Raw genomic sequence first — 23,132 nt, 5'->3', positions numbered from 1 at the left:
AACACACCCAACCAGGATGTAAAGCTTTTCCTACTTTTTCCCTGTTTTCTTTGGCTGCACATAGGGAAATAGTCTCCTCTAGTTGTATTTGTTTCACTGTTGAAATGAAAACTCTTAATTTTAGTCCCAGCTTGTCAAACACATGCAGATTTTGAAAGAACTTCTGTATTACGTTTTAAGCAGTTGATAGAAGAATGAAAAAGTTACCACCACTTGCAGAGAAACATAACTACAGAGAAATTACAGCTGACTAAAAGAATGACAGGAGAAGATAACCCCATTACTGGAAGAAACCTTTCGCATTGTCATGCGGTGGCTCACTCCTCTTTTTCACCAATAAGAAATAACACTGCCTACAGTGATATCATTTTATGAGCTTTATAACTGTATTCCTCACACTCGTCATCCATCGATGTGGGTAGGAGCAATAACTTTATCTTACTTCCTAGAAAATGGTGTCTGAGACTTCTGAATGACCACGTAACTGCGAAGCATAGGTCTATCACAGTTTTGCTCTGGGGAGTAATGTGAGACTGAAATACAGCTTAGGGACAGCTTTGTGCAGCATGCCCACTTACAGCATGAACTACTTGTGAAATCAAGGGTTGTGACAGGAACTGCTTATATGAAGCATCCAGTTCTAGACCGTTTAACCATCAGGAGAGCAATGTACCTCCTGCAGACAAGACACCTTTTTCTGTACCATGAAAGGATGCATGAGCACAAATGCCCTAAAAGTATGGAAAGGATCAGACCAGCCTTTTGCACTGCAGGCAGAGGGCAGGCTTTCAGGGTCTACTCTTGGCCTGGAAAGGGCAGACAAGCCTTAACCGCTATCCAAAGCGGCTTCTTTCCCTGTTCACAGAGGAGTAATTCCTCTGCACTGTTCAGGACACAGTGTGAGACTGTGTCACCACAGTAAACTACAAATTATCCACATCATCTTACCTTTTTCTTTTGACTTGTGGTAGCACATCACTCAAAGGACATCAGCTAGAATTTAAACAGAATCTAGGAGTAGAGCAGAAGGTTTTTCCCATGCTTTTTAATGCAGAATCTGGACAAAGGGCCAGATATGGAAATGGATAATATAATTTCTGCCATCCAGTCTTGCACTTGAAAATGATCTTCCACCATCTTCGCCTCCACCCTTACATCTTTCCGTGTTTCCCTGGAGCAGGCATATGAAGCCCAGCCATCTAATTTTTCCACTCCTCTTTCTCTGATGAAATCCAACATCTGCCTTGCCCAGGACTTCTGTGAAGTTTGATTAAAAATCCTCTAATTGCCGCCTGAATTGTGACAGTTGCCTACGCCTTGCGAATTGATTAAAGAAACAAAACACATTAAGTTCTAATTCAGCTGCCTCAAGCAATTTAACTAAACTAGAAGTAGAGTTTTTTCTCTAAACGTCATTATTCACTTACTCTGCCTTCTGTTGGACTCTGTATAGGTCCAGCACTTTGCCGGAAATTTGGATTCCAAAATACCAATACTTACAGTCTGCTCCTGAACCATTATACAAGCCTCACTTGTGCTTTTGCTCAGTTATCATTTATGCTTTGTGCAATAATATTCCACTGTGCAATACCTTCTAACAACTTCTGTCGGTCACAGGTGACGCTAGGAATATTGCTTGCATGGTACACATATTTCATTAATTGAAAGATAAGACACTTCAACAGATCAAAGGACAAACTACCAGTACAATGTCCTTCTGCAGTTTGTGTATGAGAAAAATACTGCAGTTGAGACAAATCTGATTACTTCTAGACAGTGGGCTCATTATCACTGATAACTACCTGTGTTTTGTTCAAGCAAGATCACCAGATCTATGCCGAACCCTTAGTAGCGTGTTTTAGAGAGAAATAAAGGACAAACAGAACTAGACTGATATATACAGTCAGTCATAAAAACAATGTTTGAGAATTTCATCATAGGAAACTTATCCGATTTCTAATCTTTTTCTTAGAAAAAAAGACATAATTTCACAGAAATCCTACCAAGACCAATGGGTATTGCATAAAAACTTCCGGGAACAGAATGTTCATTGCCTATTACTTCTGCGTTTTTTTAATATTTATCTGCACCTTTAACCAATTACTTTAAAACTCCAAACCACAGAAGGTTTTCAACTTTCTAAACATGGCTAGTGCGCTCTGTATAAATTCAAACAGTATCAGTTTCATAGATTAGATAATTTCCATGAAGTTCTTCAAAGTATTAGAAGTAGCTGAAAACTAATGCATACCCCGTAAAAGATATTTTAGGGATTAGCTGCATGTTTTGCCCAACTTAAGCGACATTTAATTACACACAAGCACACGGAATAAGTTCAGTTTCCATTCACCTCAATGAAAAAGAGGTAAGCGACAACAAATGACTTTGCAACAAAATAATTTGTTTGTACAAGCCTTAAAGCTACTGCTATTCATACAATAAAACCATATCAACTGATTTTTTAGGAGTACCCAAGGCTAAGTAAGGCATCTGGGCAAATGGAGTGACTAAGTGCTATAATTGCACTTCATTCCAGCGCTGAAGAGAACCGAAACCAGAAGCCTCTCCTACCCCCATCAATCAGATTCTTTTTTTTTTTTTTTAATCAGTGAACAACTGAGCAGAAGTATAGAGATATATTTACATTTTCAAACATCCTTTGTAAAATGACATTTATTAACAAGCTTGGCACAGACAAACGTCCCTGTCAGAAGACACTGACAAATCAGTCAGTGTCTCACTAATGACGCTAACAGTGAGTGAATTCTCACTAATTCTCAGCAGGTGATTACTGTTCATATATAACAAGTGTGTCTGTTAACTGCTTCTAAGCAATGAAAAACAAAGTATTCATTAAACACAGTCACATAAATCAATAGTACAAATTAGGATGTGAGAAAATACCTGATTAAATTATACCTTACAGCGTATGTATCACAAGGATTATTCCTTCCCTTTATCCCTCCCCCTTATCTTTAATACTTTGCAAGGATTTGTAAAGCAGATGTCTTAGCTTCTAGTACTGTACATATCCACATCTTCCGGGCTGGACTGACCATGGTCCATAAGTTCGGGGTCAGGTTTAAATTTTGCTGTCTTCACTGTCCCTGTTAGAGATATTAAAGAAATATAATAAAATATGTGTTTGTGTGTGTGCACGTGTGAGCTTTAGAAAAAAGGCTTACCAACAATTCTAAGAATTATCATATTACCGAGCACTTATGCATGATGTAAATATTTATGCTCTGGTTAAAGCTGTGTATGTGATACAGGCTGATGAAGGCATGTTGTGATTCTTAGCACACAGCAGTGCATGAAGTGTGGGCTTTCCTCCTACTCTCTAGACCTCATTACTACTTCCTGAACATGGCAGGGTGAGGGAGGAAATATAACTCACAGCAGTGCTCTGCCCTGCAGAGGGAAAGGAAGGCAAAGCTCGAGATGTGGAAGAAGTCTTGATTCATCTTTCCCTCACTGTTGACAGGAGTGCAGCTGTCTCCCAAACTCAACTAAATCAGCATCTCCCTTTGAAGCTGCAGCTCAGCTACTTGCAACCAGATGATAAAAATTCCAAAATAATGGAATACCTAGTTTCACTTTACAGCTTCCAAAATCCAATGAACTAAATTTTCTAAAATGTTATGGCTTTACACCCATCCTGGACATCAAGGCACTAAGACTGGCATGCTTATGTACATTGTAATTAAGGAGGCTTTAAGGGCATACAAAGGTCAGCTTTCTAGAAATGTGCCTCCTAATACCGGTCGGCGGCTTTTCCAGTTGATTTAGTGACGGATGTTATGTTGATTCAATAACGGATGTTATGTCCTCCTGAACGCCTTGCTCCGTTTGTACTAGAGAAAATGAACATCTCGGGCAACCCAGATTAATTAAGGGCATGGATGTTTACTGGTTGCATTGGGGACAAGAATTAATTCCATTTGTGAAAGCAAAGACATAAGATACCTATACATATAAAGCTGTTAACGAGAGCTTGGCCTGAAGCAAATGTAAAAAGAGATCAAAGTATTCCACTAACTAAATCAGAAAAAAATACAGGTACAAAGCAAAGAAAGATGCAAATGTATTAGCGGTGAAAAGAAAAGAAAAAACTTCATTCAAATATGTTCAGCTTGCTTTCCAGAAAAAAAATTTTAGTAAAGGGCATGATAAAAAGAGGTAAGCAAGCATAATCGACAGCTCAAATATTTTTCCCAAATTTCCCTTAAAAAATTATTACAATATTTTAAAACAAATTCATTTTTCAGTGACACACATTTCTGCTTTAATAGATAATTCTACTATTTTTCTTAAAAACTGGCCTACCAAAATACTTGTATATTAAACACACTGTTATATTAACTATTTGATTAGCTCAGTCACTTAAGGTACATGAAGAGCATCACCACACAAAACCTGGCAAAATAACATTAATGCCTACAGTGCATCAGTTGTCAATTACATATTTTTCTTTTACCAACGTCTGAAGATACGACAGAAGCAATACAAAGGCAGAGCAATGAGTCAAATGAACCACTCTCACAAATAAAACCCCAGTTGAAATCCTTAAAATTGTTCTTATGGTCTTCTGACAACAAAAAGATATTATAAGGTGGGTATTTAATGAAAACATTTGATGTTATCTCTTCAGGAATATCATGTAATTTCTACCAACATGGAAGATGGTCCAGGGACCATCTACTACATCTACTACTTTCATTCCCTACTACAGGGAATGAAAGACAACATTATGTATAATATCAAAAATCAGATTATAATTTTGATACTGTGACACGGTCCACAATGAGCAAATTATCGTCTCCCTGAAGCCCTGAATATTGAATTATATGGTGTATAATATATTCTCAAGAATAATATGCTAAGATAGTCTGTTCTATTTTGAAGCAAGGGTAACTAGAAAATGAAGTCAAATAATTCAGAATGTGTTTTGGATTTGAATGTTGTACCTGAGATTATACTGGGAACTTTTAATTCAGATAATGAAGGCACTGGATCTTTAGTACTTGAAGATCCTGCCAGAGAAGATTCTGGTCTGTCAAATGATCTTGACTTCACAGCAGATTCAGGTGATGCATTTGAAATTTCTTTCTTTTTCTTACCTTCTTCTGAAAGTGATTTTGACTCTTGCTGCAGCTGTGAATCAGACAAATAACAAAAACATGCGCAAAGGTATATGCTGAATTTATTACTGCAAAGTAAAGTTATATGAAAGCTTATCTTTTACCAAATTATTTTCAGATATGACATCATAAGATGACATTCAACTACTAACATTAAAGACAGCTGCATGCAACGGACACAGCTGGAAAAAATAAAGAGCATCAGAGAAAGCTCAGTTCACATGCAGTAACTTCAAATGCACTTTTAAGGAAGTTTATTTTGTCATGAGTGTGTACTTAGGTCTGACACTTTCATTTTCTTTTTTGCTTTCAACTGAGACCCGGCAAGTACTCCACAAGGAAGTCTAAGTCATTATTCATTTACAAATGAAGAACTTGGAGTCTTACACAAGACTAATATGTAGATTTTACAGAACACTTACTATCCTTATCAAAGTTACCATGATTAAACTTTCCATCTTGTGTTAATACCCTAGCTAATTATTCTTGATTAATGAAAAATAATATATTCTTTTGGGAATAGGCTTCATTCAGAAAAAAAAATAAGGTAAGAGAAACTGTCTTTATCACATCAATTCTCGTTTCCCTATCAGTTTTTTGGCATTTATTTGAATCACTTTTTCAAAACTCGGAATTCCATTTGTGCTCCTCAGTGGAAATGAAAAGCGAGGACTGCGTACAAATGAGCACCTTACATACAAATCAAAATACTTGTAAATGTTAAGATGACTGAGAAATTTTTATTTTCTTTAAAAACAGCAGAAAATACACTGTACACAAAGCTGAACTTTTCCTTAGGAAGTACTGCTTTTGTCAAGGGTTTTCAAAGTTTTTATTGGAGGGAAAAAAATCTTTCATGTTGCAGAAAAAACAATTTAATTCTGGGATGTACTAACCCGAGTTCCACATGTAATTTACGGGAGGTAAATATTCCTCTCTACTTAGTGCTGGCAAGGCTTCAGCTCCTGTAATATGTCCAGTTTTGAGCACTTCACTTAAAGGAGAGAGAGAGGCAAACTAGATAAAGTCCAGAGGAGGACAAGAATTATGTAAGAGCTAGAAAGCCTGCTCTATAAGAAAAGGTTATTTGAGGGAGAAGATCATGCCAAAAACCATGATAAATTTTCCATATGTAAGAGGTCATTATAAAGAGGTTACTGATCACTTGTTTACTAGGGCTGCATGAGGACAGGACAAGAAAAAAAAAAAAAACAGCTTAGTCTGAGACAAAGATAATTTATATCAATGGGTAAGAAAAACAGACTATCTGAACTGGCTACCTGAAAGGGTTATGAAATTTCCTTCACTGTATGTTTAAGAAAAAGGTAGTCGTGTATCTACTGTATTTTGTACATCTTCTTTATCTTAAATTCAGTGGTCGGCTTAGGACCAGAGCTTGAATCAGAATGCATTAACTTTTGACAAGTTCAAAAATGAGCTATCAGGGAAACTCAGTCTTCTCTTGCTCATCTTGTGTGTATCGTGGGAGTATAGGAGGAATCCCAGAGTCTACCAGTCGGAAAGGTATAATGAATATTAAATAGATTAAACATTAGCAAATATTTACATACACACTGTAGCTATATCAGCGGTTTTTTGTGCCTCATTTAACACACATTAGTAATCTTAAACAGCATCAGCAAAATGGTACTTTGCATTTACTTTTTTCTCCCTTCGAACTTATGAGTTACTGCTCATTACTTCAGCAAGCCTACCTTTGTGATATCTTCCTTTTTCACCCACAGCGATCGTACTGCTTCATAGGTTTGATGGCTTGCAGAAAACACCCTTTTTCCTGTTACCTATTTTTTTAAACATGTACTTTTAACAATAGCTTAAGAAACACTTAGAATCATAGGCCATTTAAAGGAAATACATTTTGTTTGGACTAAAATATGCTTGATCCTATATTCAGTAGGACAGATTTCAATTATCTACATTTCAAGATCTAGGGCAACTCATGTTTCTCCTACACCAAACAAATCTTAAATTATAAATAACATTTAAATTGTTATTAGAAAACTACAGGTAGCAGTCACACACTACATCCACCTACTCGAAATGAAATCAAAACCTGATCAGGGAAAAGCGTTTGTCAATGTTAGTGCAATAGGCTGGTCAGCAATGGTGTTTTAAAGGAATCCAAGCCTGTCTCACTACGTTTGAACTGATGGCTTTAGAAATGTCCGAATCCTTCAGTCTCCTCATAGTTTTAGAAGATTATTTTTATAATATTGCAGTAACTACGGAGTGCCTTTACTGATGCTCTACAGAAACAGTCCACTTGGTGGCTTCATCTGCAAAAAACTGCAAAAGTTTACATATAGTGTAAATAGACAGGAAATGAAGGTTTGGCTTCTTGAGTTAGATCATAGCCTACTTTGTGGCATTCCCATTCGTTTGTGTGTATTCCAACCCTGAAATGTAATTCTTACAATAACGAGCCAAGGAAGTCCCACTGCCTTTTGAGAAACTGTAATCTTCATTGATTTGCGTAACGGCAAAAACACATCAGGGCAGTAATATAAGGTGGCCCACAGATTTCAACCATACCATAGATCTTTGCAATATCTTCTCAAGTACTTTGGAAGTGTAAGCATACAGGTTAAAATTAGTAAAAACTACCACCGATGTATCATAACGTCAAGGTAGAGATTCCATATTAGTTTTGCTTTTCAATCAGATTTTAGGACAATGTTCCATAAAGCTTTCTGTCCAGATTTAAGTCTGACCATTTAACTAAATTGTTGATTAAATCCTAGAACTAAACAGAACTATTGGAACTAAATTTTCCTACCTCAAGAATTTCACAAAGAAGCGCAGTTCAGAAATACAAAGTCTGCCAAGAAACTCAGAACAATTCTTATGAAGCAACAGGTGCCTTTTAAATAGGAAATATTGGTAAACTGAAGGAGGAGTTATTAGAGATTTTACATTCTTTTCAATTCACTTTCTGTATACCACACAGTTGTGTGCAAACAATTCTTGCATGGAGAAAAATACATATGGCACAGCTTTTCTGCATAACTAGCCAAGACACATTCTAATCAGGTAGACAAGACAACAGTAACTGGAAAATATGGAATTCTAATAAAAAATGCAATTATATAGCTTTTCAATTTGCACATCTATCAAAAGTACATAAGACATCTCAATTTATTTCAGCAAGATAATATCACCTGCATTTAGTTCTTTGAGAAATGAGGATTTAAAATTAAGATGCTGTGCAACTGTGTTTTTAAATTCAGCCATTTCATGCACTGTTGATAGTTACGCAATTAACATCTGTGATGCATTATATGAATTAATGAAAATACATTTGAATTCCAACTCCCAGTCCCTAGATAGTTAAGTCAAGTGAAATTGGAATCCTGTGACTAAAATCACTGTTAATTCAGTACTAAAACACAAGTAAACTTACCTTAGCAATTACTACTGACTGAGCTGGGTAACAAACCGAAATTCCTAAAGTAGTAAGTCCCAATGGATAAACAATTTTCTTAAATCTCGAACCTGTATAAAACCAAATGTTGTAAATAATTAGATGCTAATGAAATGTAGAACTGTGGAGTCATATACATGCAACTGTTTAACCCCTGATAATTGTTTACACCAAACATCCTCAGTATGGTTGGAGCAGAGAAGACAGAATTGTGATTGCAGTCTAGTAAACTGCTGCAGTGACGTATGCAGAAAACGCTGATATTCTGAAGGTTGGTTTCTTGATTCAGAAATAATTTCACAATACTGGAAAATTTGATTGAGAAATGAAAAGAACGTTAGCGTAATTTAGGAGCTGCTGTGGTTCATCACTAGCTCTACGTGAGCTCTCTCAAGGACACAGACTCCTGAACTTGGAGCAACCAGAAGCCTGGAAACTGGGACCCTGTGTTCAAACGTGAGACCAGCTGGGCTAGCTGCAAGTTCCTGTTTATTGACAAGGGTCTGAGTCTTTTTTGTTTTTCATTGTCCACCAAATAAATGGTAGGGATACAGTAAGAAAACTTTTACTAATCTGCCAAAATTTTGATTCACTCCTTTTGTTTTGTGAAATATTCAGACACACACATGCTCAGGTAATACAGATACGCATTTTCTGAACATTTGTTTTCCAGCAGGTGAAGTATCATTTCTTTAGTACTTATCTTGAAATGAGAGGATGCTATATCCGTATGAATTACCCTTTTGGCTTCAATATTGCTGAAACCATTCCTTCCAATGTCTGTTCTCTTGTATCTATTATCCAAATGCCAACGCTCCTTTTGTTCCTCTCTCTAAATTCCCTTAGTTTTCACTATACTCAACAATCTTAAATATTAATTTGTATCTAAATTCCTCCCATATACACACTGTTTTTGAAAACCAATAATGAATACACTCAAATTAAGTGTCCTACCTTGCATTTCTGTTGATTCTACCATTAACGACGACCATGTAATCCTGCTCTCACTACTTGGTCTTAGCCAGGTTTTAAGTCACAACAATATTCTGTCTCTCAGCTATGGTGACCTATGCTTCCTTAACAGCTCCTTGTGCTCATAACTCACACGGTACACTGATGTAAGTGTTTCCAATTACTAGAAAAATGAGGTTTTATCCAAGAGCACAATACGGGTAAACATTCCAAGTAAAATAAATTATAAAGTTTCATCAAGTAAATGATTTAAGGCATTGAATTTACTTTAACATACAAACAACATTCAGTAACACTGTATATGTTTATTTTTACAATTTTATAGAGTTAAAAAAGAAATAATAACGTCCCTTCAAATTTTATCATGAATGATTTTTAGAAAATACTAGTTACATAGGTTTTCGCCCATCTTTCAGAAAAATCTTTAGTTCATTAAAGCTGCTACATATTAAACATGATAATCTTTGAAAATAAGCAGAAAATCCCTACCTTTTCTTGACAGCACTACGCCAGCTAGGCCTGATACTGTAATTACTCCAGCTTTGGGAAGAAATTCTGGTGGTGGATTCTTGAGGTAAACATAAGCATCTTAGAATAATAATAATAAAAAAAAGTATCATAGCAGTTCAGTTTGAATCTTTTTTCTCTTATTCACCACTTAAGAAATAAAGATGGAAGTAGAACTGTACGTATCCAAAGTTGAACACAGTCCAGGATTGGGTTTTTGTTAATGACTGAAGATGCCTTTTTTTCCAGGCACATACTCTATATAAAGTGTTTTAGACAGGCCCAGAATTCTAATCAAAGGTCCTCAAAACATATCAGCAAACAGTGTTAACAATTTTTCTCTTTAGATACTTCCTGTTTTATAAAATGTTAGCATTAAGACTCAATGGGAAAGGAAAGGAATGGGAAAGGAAAACATATCACATTTTTATTTTACTGTATGTTACTATAGACAGATAACATATTTTGGAATCTTTCAATTCACTATTTTTAAGGAAAATTATTTTTATCTGTAATTGCTGATAAGGAACTTGAATGCAAATACTATTTGTAGTCTATGCTAGAATTAAAAAGTTATTTCCATAATTAAGAGAGAACGTGCAGTTTCCAGCCTTGGAGACCTCAGTAACCTTCTCTAGCTGACCCAGCTTTGAGCAGTGTGGTTGGACTAGACGATTTCTAAACGTCCTTTCCAACCTCAGTCATTCTGGGGTTCTACAATTCTAAGAACAAAACAAACTGTAAGTTAAAACTACTAACAAGATTTAAGTATTTGCGTGTCACATGCACACTCAACGGTTTACACAATAGCATTGCCTACATGGTACCTATTTAAATGAACATTGCCTTCCTCAAACTTTAGAAAATATTCTGCAGAATGTAAGGAAATGGAAGTGTAAGAAACATTCTCTATGCCTTCCCTCATCAGCATCACAGTAAAATCTAACGCTTCGACTGTACGTACAATATTCAGAAGCTACAAAAACAATATCAGAGGATCACAAAACATCACAGACCAAAATCAGAGGAGTAAGACTACTTAACTGGTTATTTCTCTCATTTCAGAAGAGAATTGAAACTCCACAGTGATACAGCAAACGAACAACGACCCCCCCCCCCCCAATCCTTTTTTCCACGCTTGCAGGAAGCATTCCAGTACAGTCCCCTTCCATCGCCCTGGCCAAGTACAATTTGCTGTTTTCTGGTTTTAACCAGCTAGGTTGCAAGGACAAACAACAGATAGCAGTCCATTAAGAAATATGCAGTTTGCCTACCTTTTCCAAATTGAATCGAATCCATCATTCCATTTTTAACAAAGACAAAAGCACCCTACAAAAAAAAAGAAAACATTAAATGAATGCAAATACTTTGCAAAAGTAGATGTTTTCAATACAAAAATACCCTGTTGGTACATATGGTTTAGCACAATGAGAAAAACAAATAACTACATAACTTCACAAGAAACAGATCCATGAACTTCTACAGTGGTGGTGCAGAGATCTAGTCCTTTTTTGTGTACCACATTCATAATTCTTAAACTTCCACCCATATATAGTTAAATATTTCCAATTTAATATAATGAGAGCTTTTTCAAAATAAATTTATTGGGAACAAAACTGTTGAGAAGGAAAACATCTGAACTTCAATATGTGAAAATTCAGTAATAAAATGTAATCTCCTCTTCCCTAAAGAGGTTTACCCAGTAAAACAGGCCTGGTTTTTCTGTCTGTAAAAATGGTACATCCGTTTCCCTGAAGATCTTCGATAGGCAATACTCATTTTGTCTGAAACGTGCGTTCAACCACTTTGCTTTACTCCTTTCAAATTTGTCAAAATATTTAGGTACAAACTTTTCCTCATCTAGGCAAAAAGAATTCTAGCAGTCGATTATTATCATTACTGTCCTAAGACTGCTGAACAAATCAAGTAAGCACTCATTCTTTAGGAGATCAATTAAAAAAAAGACAATGTCATCTCGAGTTATCTCACTGAATTTGTTTCCAGTAACACTGAATTTGTACCACGAGGTGTCACTGCTAGTCAGTCTCTGAAGCATTAACTTACTCCTCGACGTTTATGGGCATAGACAAGTTTGACACACATTTATAAGTGAATTATTTTAAATTATAAACTACATAATAACAGCCACTGATGAAGTTTTCACAGATCAATGGAATCAGAATTTACAGAAAATGCAGGAACATATTTTGATTTCTTTGCTATTTTCAAAATAATCAAGTTCATTTTGTTCATAAGAGGAAAATACATACATAAAATTTCATATAACTAACAGCAGTCATGCTAAAAAGCTGCTTTAGGTGATGTGAAAATTGAGAAGCAGATGTTCTTCCTGAAGAATAAGAGATGGCACTAGGGGTCCTATGACAAGCTCTTATTTCACCCACCAGTGCTACTAAAACAGGAATTCTATGAGCAGAAAGTTAAAGAGATGGCAGGGATGAGAGTGCTAGGAACCGCTTTGGCCTTGCGGGACAAACAATTTCAGCTATTGGGGAGCTCCTGGCTTTGAGCAGTTAAGACACCATGATGATAGGTATCACATTTTCTTCTACGCCTAGAACATTCAGTAACCTAGTTGTAAAGGTATTTTTGACAACTAGTTAATGATAGACTGCTTTACCAGTTATTGTGGGGTGCTGTCAGCTTGTGATTCCTAAAGTATCTAAATCAGGTACTCTAACGCGCCCTTTGGAGGCAGCTAGCTCTCTGTTGATAGTACCTGGATCTTCACACTCCTAAGTATGGGCAACCTTTGTTTCTAAGGGTAAACCTAAACTAAGCAGTGAATGCATACTCTCTTGCATTTCAAGTACACTACAATGTAGTTGCCTCCACTACTGATCATCAAATAAGTGCTATAATGACTGGTGGCAACAAAATTGTTTGAGTTGGACATGTAAAATCTGAAAGTTAGACAAATAACAAAAGAAATCAAGGATGAATGCTGCCTCATGGAGTAAAATACAGAGGAAAAAAACGGTATGACTACACATAAAACATTGCTCTAGTTACTTCATGTATTTAACAATCAAGATATCGTGTTTTGTTAATTTATTATTTCTTGCTATCTAGGTTGCTACTTGTAGTAATATTAGGCATAAACAACTACCCAGTACTTGGTTTATAAGTCGGTATTCACCAGAGAACCACACAAATCCTAAAACTGTTCTGTGCCAAGGAAATAGAAAGAAGCTATGTCACATGCAAAAACAACTAACATGTAGGCATCCTGACATGCTGTAAAGAGACAAAATTCTCTACAGAGCATACAGATGGAGCTTGCAGCAATTACTTGATCCAGTAAAATCATCACGATAATTCTGTGAACGAGACACATATTTTGGATTTGTACATCTCCTTCAGGCTACCCATATGGATACATACACCATCCACCCAACTACTGATCACTCCCTATTGACACTCATAAAATTTAAAGGCTGTCTTTACTTTTTCCTTTTGTATGACTGAATTTCTTTCCTTTTTCACTAATTTTGCACCGGTAACGTTTACCATAGGGACAGTCTGCAAGAACACGAGCTCCTTATGCAGGCTTTCTGTTTTACGATAACAATACAAAAGATACAGTAGACTTTTAAGACTCAAGTCTTCAGACAAATGAAAGAAAATAAGTTTTAAGCTGCTTGAAATTTCAACAGATCCAAAGCATATTGTGGAAAACTGTCAAAAACAGCAGATGACAAAAAACACACCAATATTATACATAACTCCTGCCTACAAATCCAGATCATGGCTATTTAATTCCTAAATTGACAAACCCTCTTCCTATGCAAACAGCTATAGGTACGTCACTCACTGTACTTCAAAAAGATGAAATACGTTGCACATCTTTAGGACTGAAATTATTTGCATTACTCTTAAATGACGTTTGTGCTCTTTTGAGAAATGAATTTTTAAGAAGTAGTTCTATTCTACCTGTCACAGGCTAAAGATATAAAGCAACATAAAGTTTCAGGGAGACAAAAAACATGTTACTGGACCAAAGATAGTTAGAAAAATATGTCTGTCTGAAAAACATTTGTTTCTGCCAACTGTATCAGCTAATCTGGAAAAAAAAAAAAAAAAACCTCTCATGCAAATTTGCCTAATGTAGGATTAAACGTATGTATCTGTAATGTGTATTACTACTCGGTGACTAGTTTTATTGCATAAAATACGGAGTAAATGACCCAGTCAAGGTCTATAATAGCATTCATTTTGTCAACTGTCCCTAGTATCCATTAATTTACTTCAAAAAGGCAACAAATGAGGGTAGCCAACCTGAGATTCTTAAGCAGTTCAAATTCATACTTCTTAACAGGCAGTGGAGTTCTGCAAGTAAGAAGTTACCCAGGTACCTAAGTTCTCTGGTCTCAAAACAGTACAGAAAAGGGAGGGAAAAGGGCTTATTTTTGCATCTTAACTTCCAGGTCTATGCTGATACAATGAACTGCAAAAAGAACAGGGTGAAATATGCTGTATTTTAATGTTTTAGTCTAGTGCTGTCATGAATTGCAGGAAACTTTAGAGGCAGGTATTTCTTACCTTGCACCACCCAATATAGCGGCTGGTTGTCTTTCTGACTGAAGAAAATGCCTTCTGCAAATGGCCAGGTTGTTCTTCAATGTACTTAGACTTCAGAGGCGGTGAGGAGTAAATTGGAAGCTGGAAAGAAAAGCATAACTGTACTGCAGGGAGACAGTTTTGGACACTGACTAACTGAATAACAGTTAATAATCAGTAACACTGATTACTGACTAGCACTGAATAGTGTTTTTCAAGACATTAAATCCTTCCTTATTCTTCCTGCTAGAGCGAATAAAACCTCCACATCAAATCATTTATCGCTTTTATACTTACAAATCTTAATTTACAAAAGTATGACTATAGTTTAACTTTTTAAGAAAGGAAAACAGGAAGTATTACATAAGTTCTGAGAAGCAGCATTACTAAGTATGATAAAAATAGATTTTGTATCAGAAAAAGCACGAGCAAGAACAGTTGGAAGATGCATATAATATATTACTAGAAATTATACAGTAGAAAGAATACTATTATCGGCAAGCATTATATTATTTTACTTCACCTGGCTTAAGTCTGGAAATTTGAAATGAGATAAAACTTCACTAACTTACTGCAGTAACTCTCTTTATGCTTTGACTATCTGTGCTATAGTGGTCAATTATTTAGAAGGTAATTTGTATTATCACATACTTCTTAGATATATTTTTCATTTACTGAGTAATATAATTCAACGGAAAGATATGCAATATTCTTTTAAAAACAGACAAGCAGTAAGAATCTTACCTGATTTGGTTTCATCAGCTGCACTTTTGATTCCTTTTCTGTTGCTGCATATACAGTAATAGATGCACATGGCAGACCAGAAGAAACAGCTGCCAGCTTTGCCACCTGGGTCAGAGAGACGAAGAAACGGAATCTTAATACAGAAATAACAATTTAATTCCAGCAAAATCTAGATTTTACTGTTGTGTTGCACACATTTAAGTATACCTTTTAGAATCCTCCTCTGTCACACACGAGTATTTTCTCAAAAAATAATTACGAAGAAAAAGCTAGAGATCACTGAGAACAATTACATCTAAAATACCAGGAGGAATTTTGTGTTCAAAGCCATGTTGATGCTTCCATCATCCTTTTAAATAAGTTCTAATCTGTTCAACATACAGGTTTTCCAAGTCAATGAATGACTTTTTTGTTTCAGCAAAACCACCTCAACTTTATTTGCAAGAACCCCCATGCCATCAGCCAAAATGACAGCTCCTTTCCAATTCAGAGAACACGTCAACTACTGTTTGGAATAACTACTGTTTGACTTACTGTCAGCAGTAAGTCAAATTACATAGCAAGAACTGGAATTAAGAATCATCTGCTTAACATTTCAAATCACATAGTTACAATGTAATTACAGAAATATATGCTTGGGCATATCAGTTTACCTACTTACAAGATTAATTTGGAAAAAAATACATTATATTACACCAAGTTTAAATTCAAATACAGCTACATATGAACATATTTCTACAGTATGCCCTAAGATTCCAGTCAGCACTGGCATTCAGCACGCTGGCATACAGCACACACAGAAACTTCCTGCATTGTGTTAAAGTGTCTGTAACTTAGGGAGGTTATAAGTTCTTCCACATCAGTAAAGACTTTTCTGCTCTTCACCAGAAGCATTTCTGAAACTTCAAAAATGCGAAAACAAGTACGAAAAGTGTCCCCAGCACCTACATAGTTGGTGGCAGAATGTCAGAAAAATGTAACAGGAGGGAGATAAACTTGATTTGGTAAATACTGTAATGCCCTAGCATAAAAACACGTTATATCCTCATGGTGTTCTCAGCTTTCAATTGGAAATACCCTTTCAAAGGAGAGGGAACCGCTCCACAGCACCTAACTGTAATAACGAAAACAGGTATAAGGTTTCATGCACAACGAATTAAAGAAACACGAAAACACCTCTTTGAACTAGCTGAGGTTCATTAGAAAATCAATCACATGCAAGTTAAACTACTCGCAACAACAAAACATCGTTATAACACATACGTAAAAATAAACATAAAAAAACTATGTAACGCATATATTCTCTCTATATAGTGTTCAGCCATGCTGACGTCATGCATATTAACTAGGACTGTGAAATACTTCTCATTCTATCCAGTTTGCCACACGTTGTACGATGTTCCAGTTTGATTTATAAGAGTTGTAGCCCTGATGATCGAACACAGTTACTATAACTTAGTTTATAACTGCTCTAGTGAGGAGCACTTTGTCATTTTTCCTTTGTGTCAGTGTCTACTATGACCACCGCAGCAGAAAAAAATCACCAGGAGGCTCTGTTGACACAGCTGGGCCACAGCCCAGCAGCAGAGGCTCTCCTAGTACCGCAAAGCCCCAGGGAAATAGGTTAAAGAAATAGCAACAATCAAAATATGAACCAATTAACATATTAACAACTGTCTGTATGACAATACCGTTTAAAGCAAAATGCTACGGTCTGGGCTACAGAAGATGATATGTAAAGCGACTAGCATCCCCCCAAAAAGTCTGCATTTTAGACATTATTAAAGAAAACTATTATTTAACATTATTAGACACTATTAAAGAAAACTATCTAAAATATATCAGAATTCTATCATTCTATTTCAGTACAAGATGCTATGAAGACAACATACCAATTTTCAGTAGTTATAAGAAAGAAAACCAAATTTACAAGTGAGAAGGCATAAGGAAGTTATATTCTTCACTTAGCACATTCGATTAATTTGTTTCAGAAAGTCAAAACGGTGTTTACTGCGTGAAATAAAAAAAGAAAGCTATACCGCAAATGATGAAAGTAGAGCAATTCCTGACTGACATTAATTGCTTTACTTTGGGTGCCTGAAGACAAACGCATAAACGTTTAAAAATCCTAGTGAACAGCTCTACTATCTAAAACTCAAGCTGCCACAATTGCTCCTAATAAGGTTTCACCGTTTTCTATTGAAATCACAACGAACTTAAGAGAAAGAAATGTCACCTGTACTACACTCACGTGGCTTTGCTACATTGAGCTGTCTATCCCCCTCCTTATGACTAGATATGTTAAAAAGACGATTAGCAATACATTCAAAGGATAGTATATATTACAGAAAAGCACAGTCAAGCAAAAAATCACTTTAGAAGCTTCACATAATATTATTTATCCACAGAAATCAAACTATATTTACCTAGTAGATCTTCTCAAAGGAGCTGTTAAGAACTAAGAAATGGCACGACTGTGCAGTTGTACCACAGATTAAGAAAGAAGTACACAGAGAAATGACTGCACCAGGCTCAGGCCGTAAAAACCACTAGAATTACGTGGTTAACTAGCAGCGTGACTTCAGAACGTCAGTCAGTGACCGCTTCAAAACAAAAATCTTCTGTTTAAAAAAATTCAATAAATATTTTTATTTAGCTTTTTTTTTTTTTTTAAACTGAAACAGTTTAGTTCAGTACTAATTAATGGTCCGACGTAACCCCAAGGAAAATACAAGAAAATGACTCAATCGCTAATGGTAACAGATCTAAATACGTGCAGTTTACTAAATGGTCTTTTAAAAAGCCATGAACCCAGATGCCACCTTCCGGTGAGGATTTCAACCTGAACACAGATCTGAACATCACCAGATTGACACATATTACAAGTTACTAGGCATAATGTACCGGATAGAAGAAAATAAGGCCAATAGTCACAGTTAGAAGATTTACCTTAACACCACAGGCATGCTGCTGGCACTGCCATGATACTGCAACACATATTAGTAGGTTCTTTTTTTACAGGCATAAAAAGTACATCAGTCGTTTCAAAGGACAAAACAGTGTGGACTAACAGACGTGGCATTATTTTTGATCAAAAGACTATGAATAGCAATTATTTGCTGAAGTAAGAAACTTCTTACCCAATTGCGCTCTCCAGGATAAAACTGTTACGGCTACATCTTTCAATAACAGAACTAGAGTAAAACTAGTCAAAATATATTAATAAAGCTGTCAAATGTAGTACGCGGATAATTTTGGCTTTAAGTCTCTGCATTTCAAACAATCCACTTCAAAGTGTTGGAAACTTTTCAAAGATCAAAAATACAGGTTCTATTAAAAAAAAAAAGTTAAAAAGCTACACGACTATAAAGAACTCAGTATCTAACTCAAAGGATGCATAGTATAAACTAAAGTATAACAAAACCATATATGTCCTGGAAATTTGCAGAGATGAATAAGTGTTGTTTCTCACTGAAATTTTGCAAATTCGGTATACTTGCTTCAAGAACTGGCGCATAAATAAGGAAGCCTCCATTGAAGGCAGGAACAAACTTCACGAAGAAAAAAAGTAAAGAATCAAAGCAGTAGGCTACATGCAAAAATCTGATACATCTACCTCTATATCTATATTTATATATGGATATCTATATTTTATAGAGATATATAGAGATATAGATATAAAATCTGAACTTACACAAAACCAGAATCTACCAGCAAGATTAAAGTATGATTACAGTTTTAGCAGCTACTGCATGCCATATTTTCAGTGGAGAGCTGTTCTTCCAGAAATTCTGTGAAATAATAAGCACAGCTCTAGCTTTCTTCTACCCCTTACATGTTTTAAGTTAGAAAACTGTCTCTGAACCTTTTGAGTTATTTTTCCCAGAAGCTCCATGAGAGCATGAAGTAGATAGCATCCAAGATCACTGATGAGTAGGGTGTTAAGAGGACTTAAAAGTAACTCAAAAGGAGAATGATTTTAATAGGACAAACTTTAACAAACTATGAGTCGGTAACATTCACAATTTAGAAAGAAACGAATGGTGAGAGTAATCACAGGACAAATACAGAAAACTGTGATTGGCTCTTTAATGACAGAAAGGCAAAGACAACACCATAAGCATATCAAAAAGCATTGCTACCTGCTACAGTCGCAAACTACCCCAAATTAGTTACTTGAAGGTTTATAGATTAAAAACTAATTATTGATTTGCTGAAAGGTACCAGGTAGAAGCAACCAAATCTTGCTGAACACGACAGACTTAAAAATCCATCTAAGACGTGCTAGAAGAAAAGTTGCTATCCCACATGTTCAGCCTACGGAACACCTGTCAAACATTTCATGCAACTAATATCAAAACGTCCAAATGCTTATTAAAAACAATAGTTTTATCACAATCCCTGTATGAAACACAAATAACTCAAAACTAGATTTAATTCCAACAACAAGTAACCTAAAAATTAGCAATTGCCTAAATATTAGCAATCATCACTTGGTTATACTGCTTTTAAGTTAAAAAGAGGTAATTATTTAACATCAAAAGTCACTAATATCATAGCTGACTGAGGACTTGTGACAAAACTTTTATTAATACTCAATCAATATCTATATGATATTTAGAATATCGAATTATTTATAATAATTTCAATTGAAAGGGGCCTCCAGAGGTTCTCTAGTCCAATCCTCTGCTCAAAGCAGGTTAGATCAGTTTGCTTAGGGCTTCAGTGAGATCTGAATAACTCGAAGAATGGACACTCTACAACATCTCTGGGCAACCTGTTCCAGTATTTGACCACCTTCAGGGTAAATTTCCCCCCCCCCAATATCTTATCAGAATTTCCAATTGTACGCTTAAAAAGAAATTAGAAGCATCAGGTGACTTTACATGCAAGCAGGTGTAAAAAACGTACCTTTTCATACGGTATACAATTAAACTGGTTCTAATTACAAAAAATATTTTGAATATCAAATTCTGAAGCAATAAAGCAAATTCATAGATGACTATCAGGGCTGATTTTTGTCTAGTTTTAATTTTTAGATGGCATATTTTATTTTGACTTTGTTCACAAGTTTAATGCATGCCCTATAGTCAGATACTCCTTCTACATCAAAGTATATGAAGCCACCAAACTGCCTTTGAACCAATTTCTATTTTTTTTGAGTGATTCAAGTGATTCTTTAAACTTGTCTACATTACTTTCAGTTTTGCAGACTTTTTCCCCAGACCGCTTTTGCATACATTTTGTTTTATACGCAGCACATTCTAGAAGTTGTACTACAATAACGTAAAGATGACATTCCTTCCTTGTTTCTGTCTGATGATCTTCCTCCTGTGTATTACATGAGCCCCTTTAATCTAGTATGACAAGAAAACTAATATTTGCACCTAGAAGTCATCATAAGTAAGTCCTGCTCTGAGTCTCTGCTTTTCAAGGAAGACTCTCAAACTCTCGGTAGCTTACATTCTGTGTTTCCACACGTGCATCTTGCAATTTGGCAGCATTCAAACATATTCCGTCCAGACTGTGACAATTTTAATTAGACAATTAAACGTAACTCTCTGCTAGTTATTTACTGTTTTACAGTAAATTGTAAAATTTGTGCTACTGCATCAAGTATGGTTTCAAAAGGTAATTTAAACGAAATACAGTTCACTGTCACCGAAAGGAGTAGTAGTACCACTCTACTTTGCTCCCTCCCTACCTCAGAGCTTGCTCAGCTAGTGTCTCATCTGTCCCTGCAGTGAGCTGGCTTAAGCAGTTAAATTAGCAGAAATCCGTATCTTTTTAAAAAAAAAATCCATCGCGAGAGACAAAAACAGAGCTGACAACTCAGGGGCAAAGCAGGAACGTTTGTTTTGGCTGCAGTCAGATATCTGATGAGTTAACTTATTAACTGAAACTGTATCCTCGTTCAGACCATCAACAAGAGCTTTGTTTCTCCACAGAATTTAATTTAAAATAGTTAACACTTTGTAAAGGGCTGACATTGCTCAGCAATATTTTATGGAAGCATTCACCAGTAATAGACACATATAATTTCAGGTATATACTGCATTACTTATCACTATTACTTTCTGTAAATAAAGGTTTACTAATTGCAATGTACTTGAGACACTGGTACCTCAGCAAACTGCAACATTAATGCTTGAGGACTGTTAGCAGCTTCTAGGCCAAATCCAACATTTTAATTTGGATATGCACTTATTTACAGGCCTCTAACAACAAGTATAGAAAAAAAGACATATAGGTGGAACAGCTGCAGTTCCTCCGCGCCTCAGCATACTGATGCTCTCTACATTTATTTTTAATCTTTGCCTGCCAGAGAGTAACCTATGCTGACTGAAAAATCAACAAGAACAAAAAAATTTTTCACAGTAAATAATAAACAATACACAGAAAATTATGTCATTCGACCAACAATACTGAATCATTCAAATTTATGTACTAAGCTACATTACCTGAAGACCATCTAAACATGCTATCAAGCCAATTACAGCTTCTTTTTTCACTTATGTGCGTCTTGTAAGAGGGTTCGTCTTCATTCCCTTGGCTACCTTTGTCTGCATGATCTTTTCCTCTGCAGGTATATACACATCTTAATTGCTTTGCAAAAGAAGACTCGTGTGCAAGCAACCTATTCCTTAGAAACAGATGAAAACCTGTTTGATTATCTGAGAGAAAGTCATCTCTGCAGGTACATTTTGCCCTGTTTACATACAGTATATTATGTACATTTACAGCTATTTTAGACATTTGTGACCCGGTTAGCTTGTAATGGCATGATTTTAACATCCTTGTTTTAGTGATGTATACCACTACCCTGCTTTATGACCCTACTACTAAACAAGTATCTGGATACTATTCCACCTCTCGAATGAGGGCTTTAAAGCATTTCAGAAGGCGGAGGAAACCAGAAAAGCAACGCTTTTTACTCCCTCTTCTACAATTTAACCACGCACAGGAACCAGCTCTTTCTACCACAAGTTCTACGTGGAGAGAAGCGGTACTGACACCTCCTACTTTCCTACTCTTCTCTCATCTAAGTGCTCAGTAACAGGCAGAAGGGATTTCCCCAACCAAAATAGTTATTGCAGCCGTCTAATCCCACCCATGCTGGAGCAAAGAAGCTGTGGAGACACCCCCAAGGCAGCACTGGGAGAGGCTGTGCAGAGGGAGCAGCACGCTGGGCATTAACATCACTGCAGCGTGACACGCGGCACGGCGGCCCCAGCAGCCTTCCCCGCGCCGGCCCGGCGAGTTTACAGTACGGCTCGGCGGCCGAGGCAGCCCCGCCGGCGGAGGAGCCGAGCCCGGCAGCTCCTTCCTCTTTCCCAGAAAGAGGCCTCAGCGGTTCGGGGAGGCGAGGAGCGCCCGGGCCCGCCGTCACAGGGAGCAGGCCGGGCAGCACCTGCGGCGAGGGCTCCCGAGCGGTGGAGAAGCCGCGCGGCGCGGCCTCAGGCGTCCCCCGAGCCCTGCGGCTCTCCGGGCGGCAGGAGGGAGGCCGGGCCGAGGGGCCCGCCGCAGCACTTCCCTCCCTCGACCCCGCGCTCCCTCCCCGCAGGGCGCCACGCTCACCTTGGTCGCCATTTTAGCGACAGCGCCGCCCGCGCGCGGCCGGGTACGGCGAGCGGGAAGGGCCGAGCGCCCGCGCTCGCCGTGCCGGGGCCGCGGGCCGGCTGCGGCTGCTGCCGGGGGCCGGCGGCGGGGCCCGGTGGTGCCGGCCCCGGAACCCTCAGGGCAGG

The 23,132-nt window shown here is 36.9% G+C and overlaps 1 protein-coding gene across 14 annotated transcripts; it reads right to left on the bottom strand.

Annotated features, from left to right (window-relative positions):
- Window positions 1-2,622: 2,622 nt before the first annotated feature.
- APOOL (apolipoprotein O like) lies at window positions 2,623-23,110 on the bottom strand. Of its 14 annotated transcripts, XM_068957213.1 has the most exons (11): window positions 22,799-22,923; window positions 21,849-22,030; window positions 19,082-19,178; window positions 15,388-15,492; window positions 14,626-14,745; window positions 11,337-11,391; window positions 10,045-10,143; window positions 8,563-8,654; window positions 6,857-6,943; window positions 4,968-5,154; window positions 2,656-3,107 (listed from the first exon to the last, which is right to left on the bottom strand). In XM_068957213.1, the coding sequence occupies exons 4-11, from the start codon at window positions 15,400-15,402 to the stop codon at window positions 3,010-3,012; spliced, it is 753 nt and encodes a 250-aa protein (XP_068813314.1). In that variant the 5' UTR covers window positions 15,403-15,492; window positions 19,082-19,178; window positions 21,849-22,030; window positions 22,799-22,923; the 3' UTR covers window positions 2,656-3,009. The 14 variants fall into 14 exon arrangements, with proteins under 14 accessions (XP_068813310.1, XP_068813314.1, XP_068813311.1 ...); XM_068957210.1 differs by lacking the exons at window positions 19,082-19,178; window positions 21,849-22,030; window positions 22,799-22,923 and adding an exon at window positions 22,966-23,085 and having other exon boundaries at window positions 4,968-5,033; window positions 5,121-5,154; XM_068957220.1 differs by lacking the exons at window positions 19,082-19,178; window positions 22,799-22,923 and having other exon boundaries at window positions 4,968-5,033; window positions 5,121-5,154; window positions 21,849-22,025.
- Window positions 23,111-23,132: the final 22 nt, after the last annotated feature.

This window comes from Struthio camelus, chromosome 11 (genome assembly GCF_040807025.1).
Source record: "Struthio camelus isolate bStrCam1 chromosome 11, bStrCam1.hap1, whole genome shotgun sequence".
NCBI lineage: Eukaryota > Metazoa > Chordata > Aves > Struthioniformes > Struthionidae > Struthio > Struthio camelus.
Note: the sequence above shows the minus strand (reverse complement) of the source record. Positions and strands in the feature narration are given on the sequence as shown.

Excerpts from the sequence above, each read along its gene's own strand:
- APOOL (XM_068957209.1), bottom strand. Across the intron at positions 5,155-6,856 it reads AAAAGGAAGATATCACAAAG|CTGCAGCAAGAGTCAAAATC; the intron begins GTAGGCTTGCTG and ends TCTGATTCACAG. Across the intron at positions 3,108-4,967 it reads AGTTCCCAGTATAATCTCAG|GGACAGTGAAGACAGCAAAA; the intron begins GTACAACATTCA and ends TATCTCTAACAG.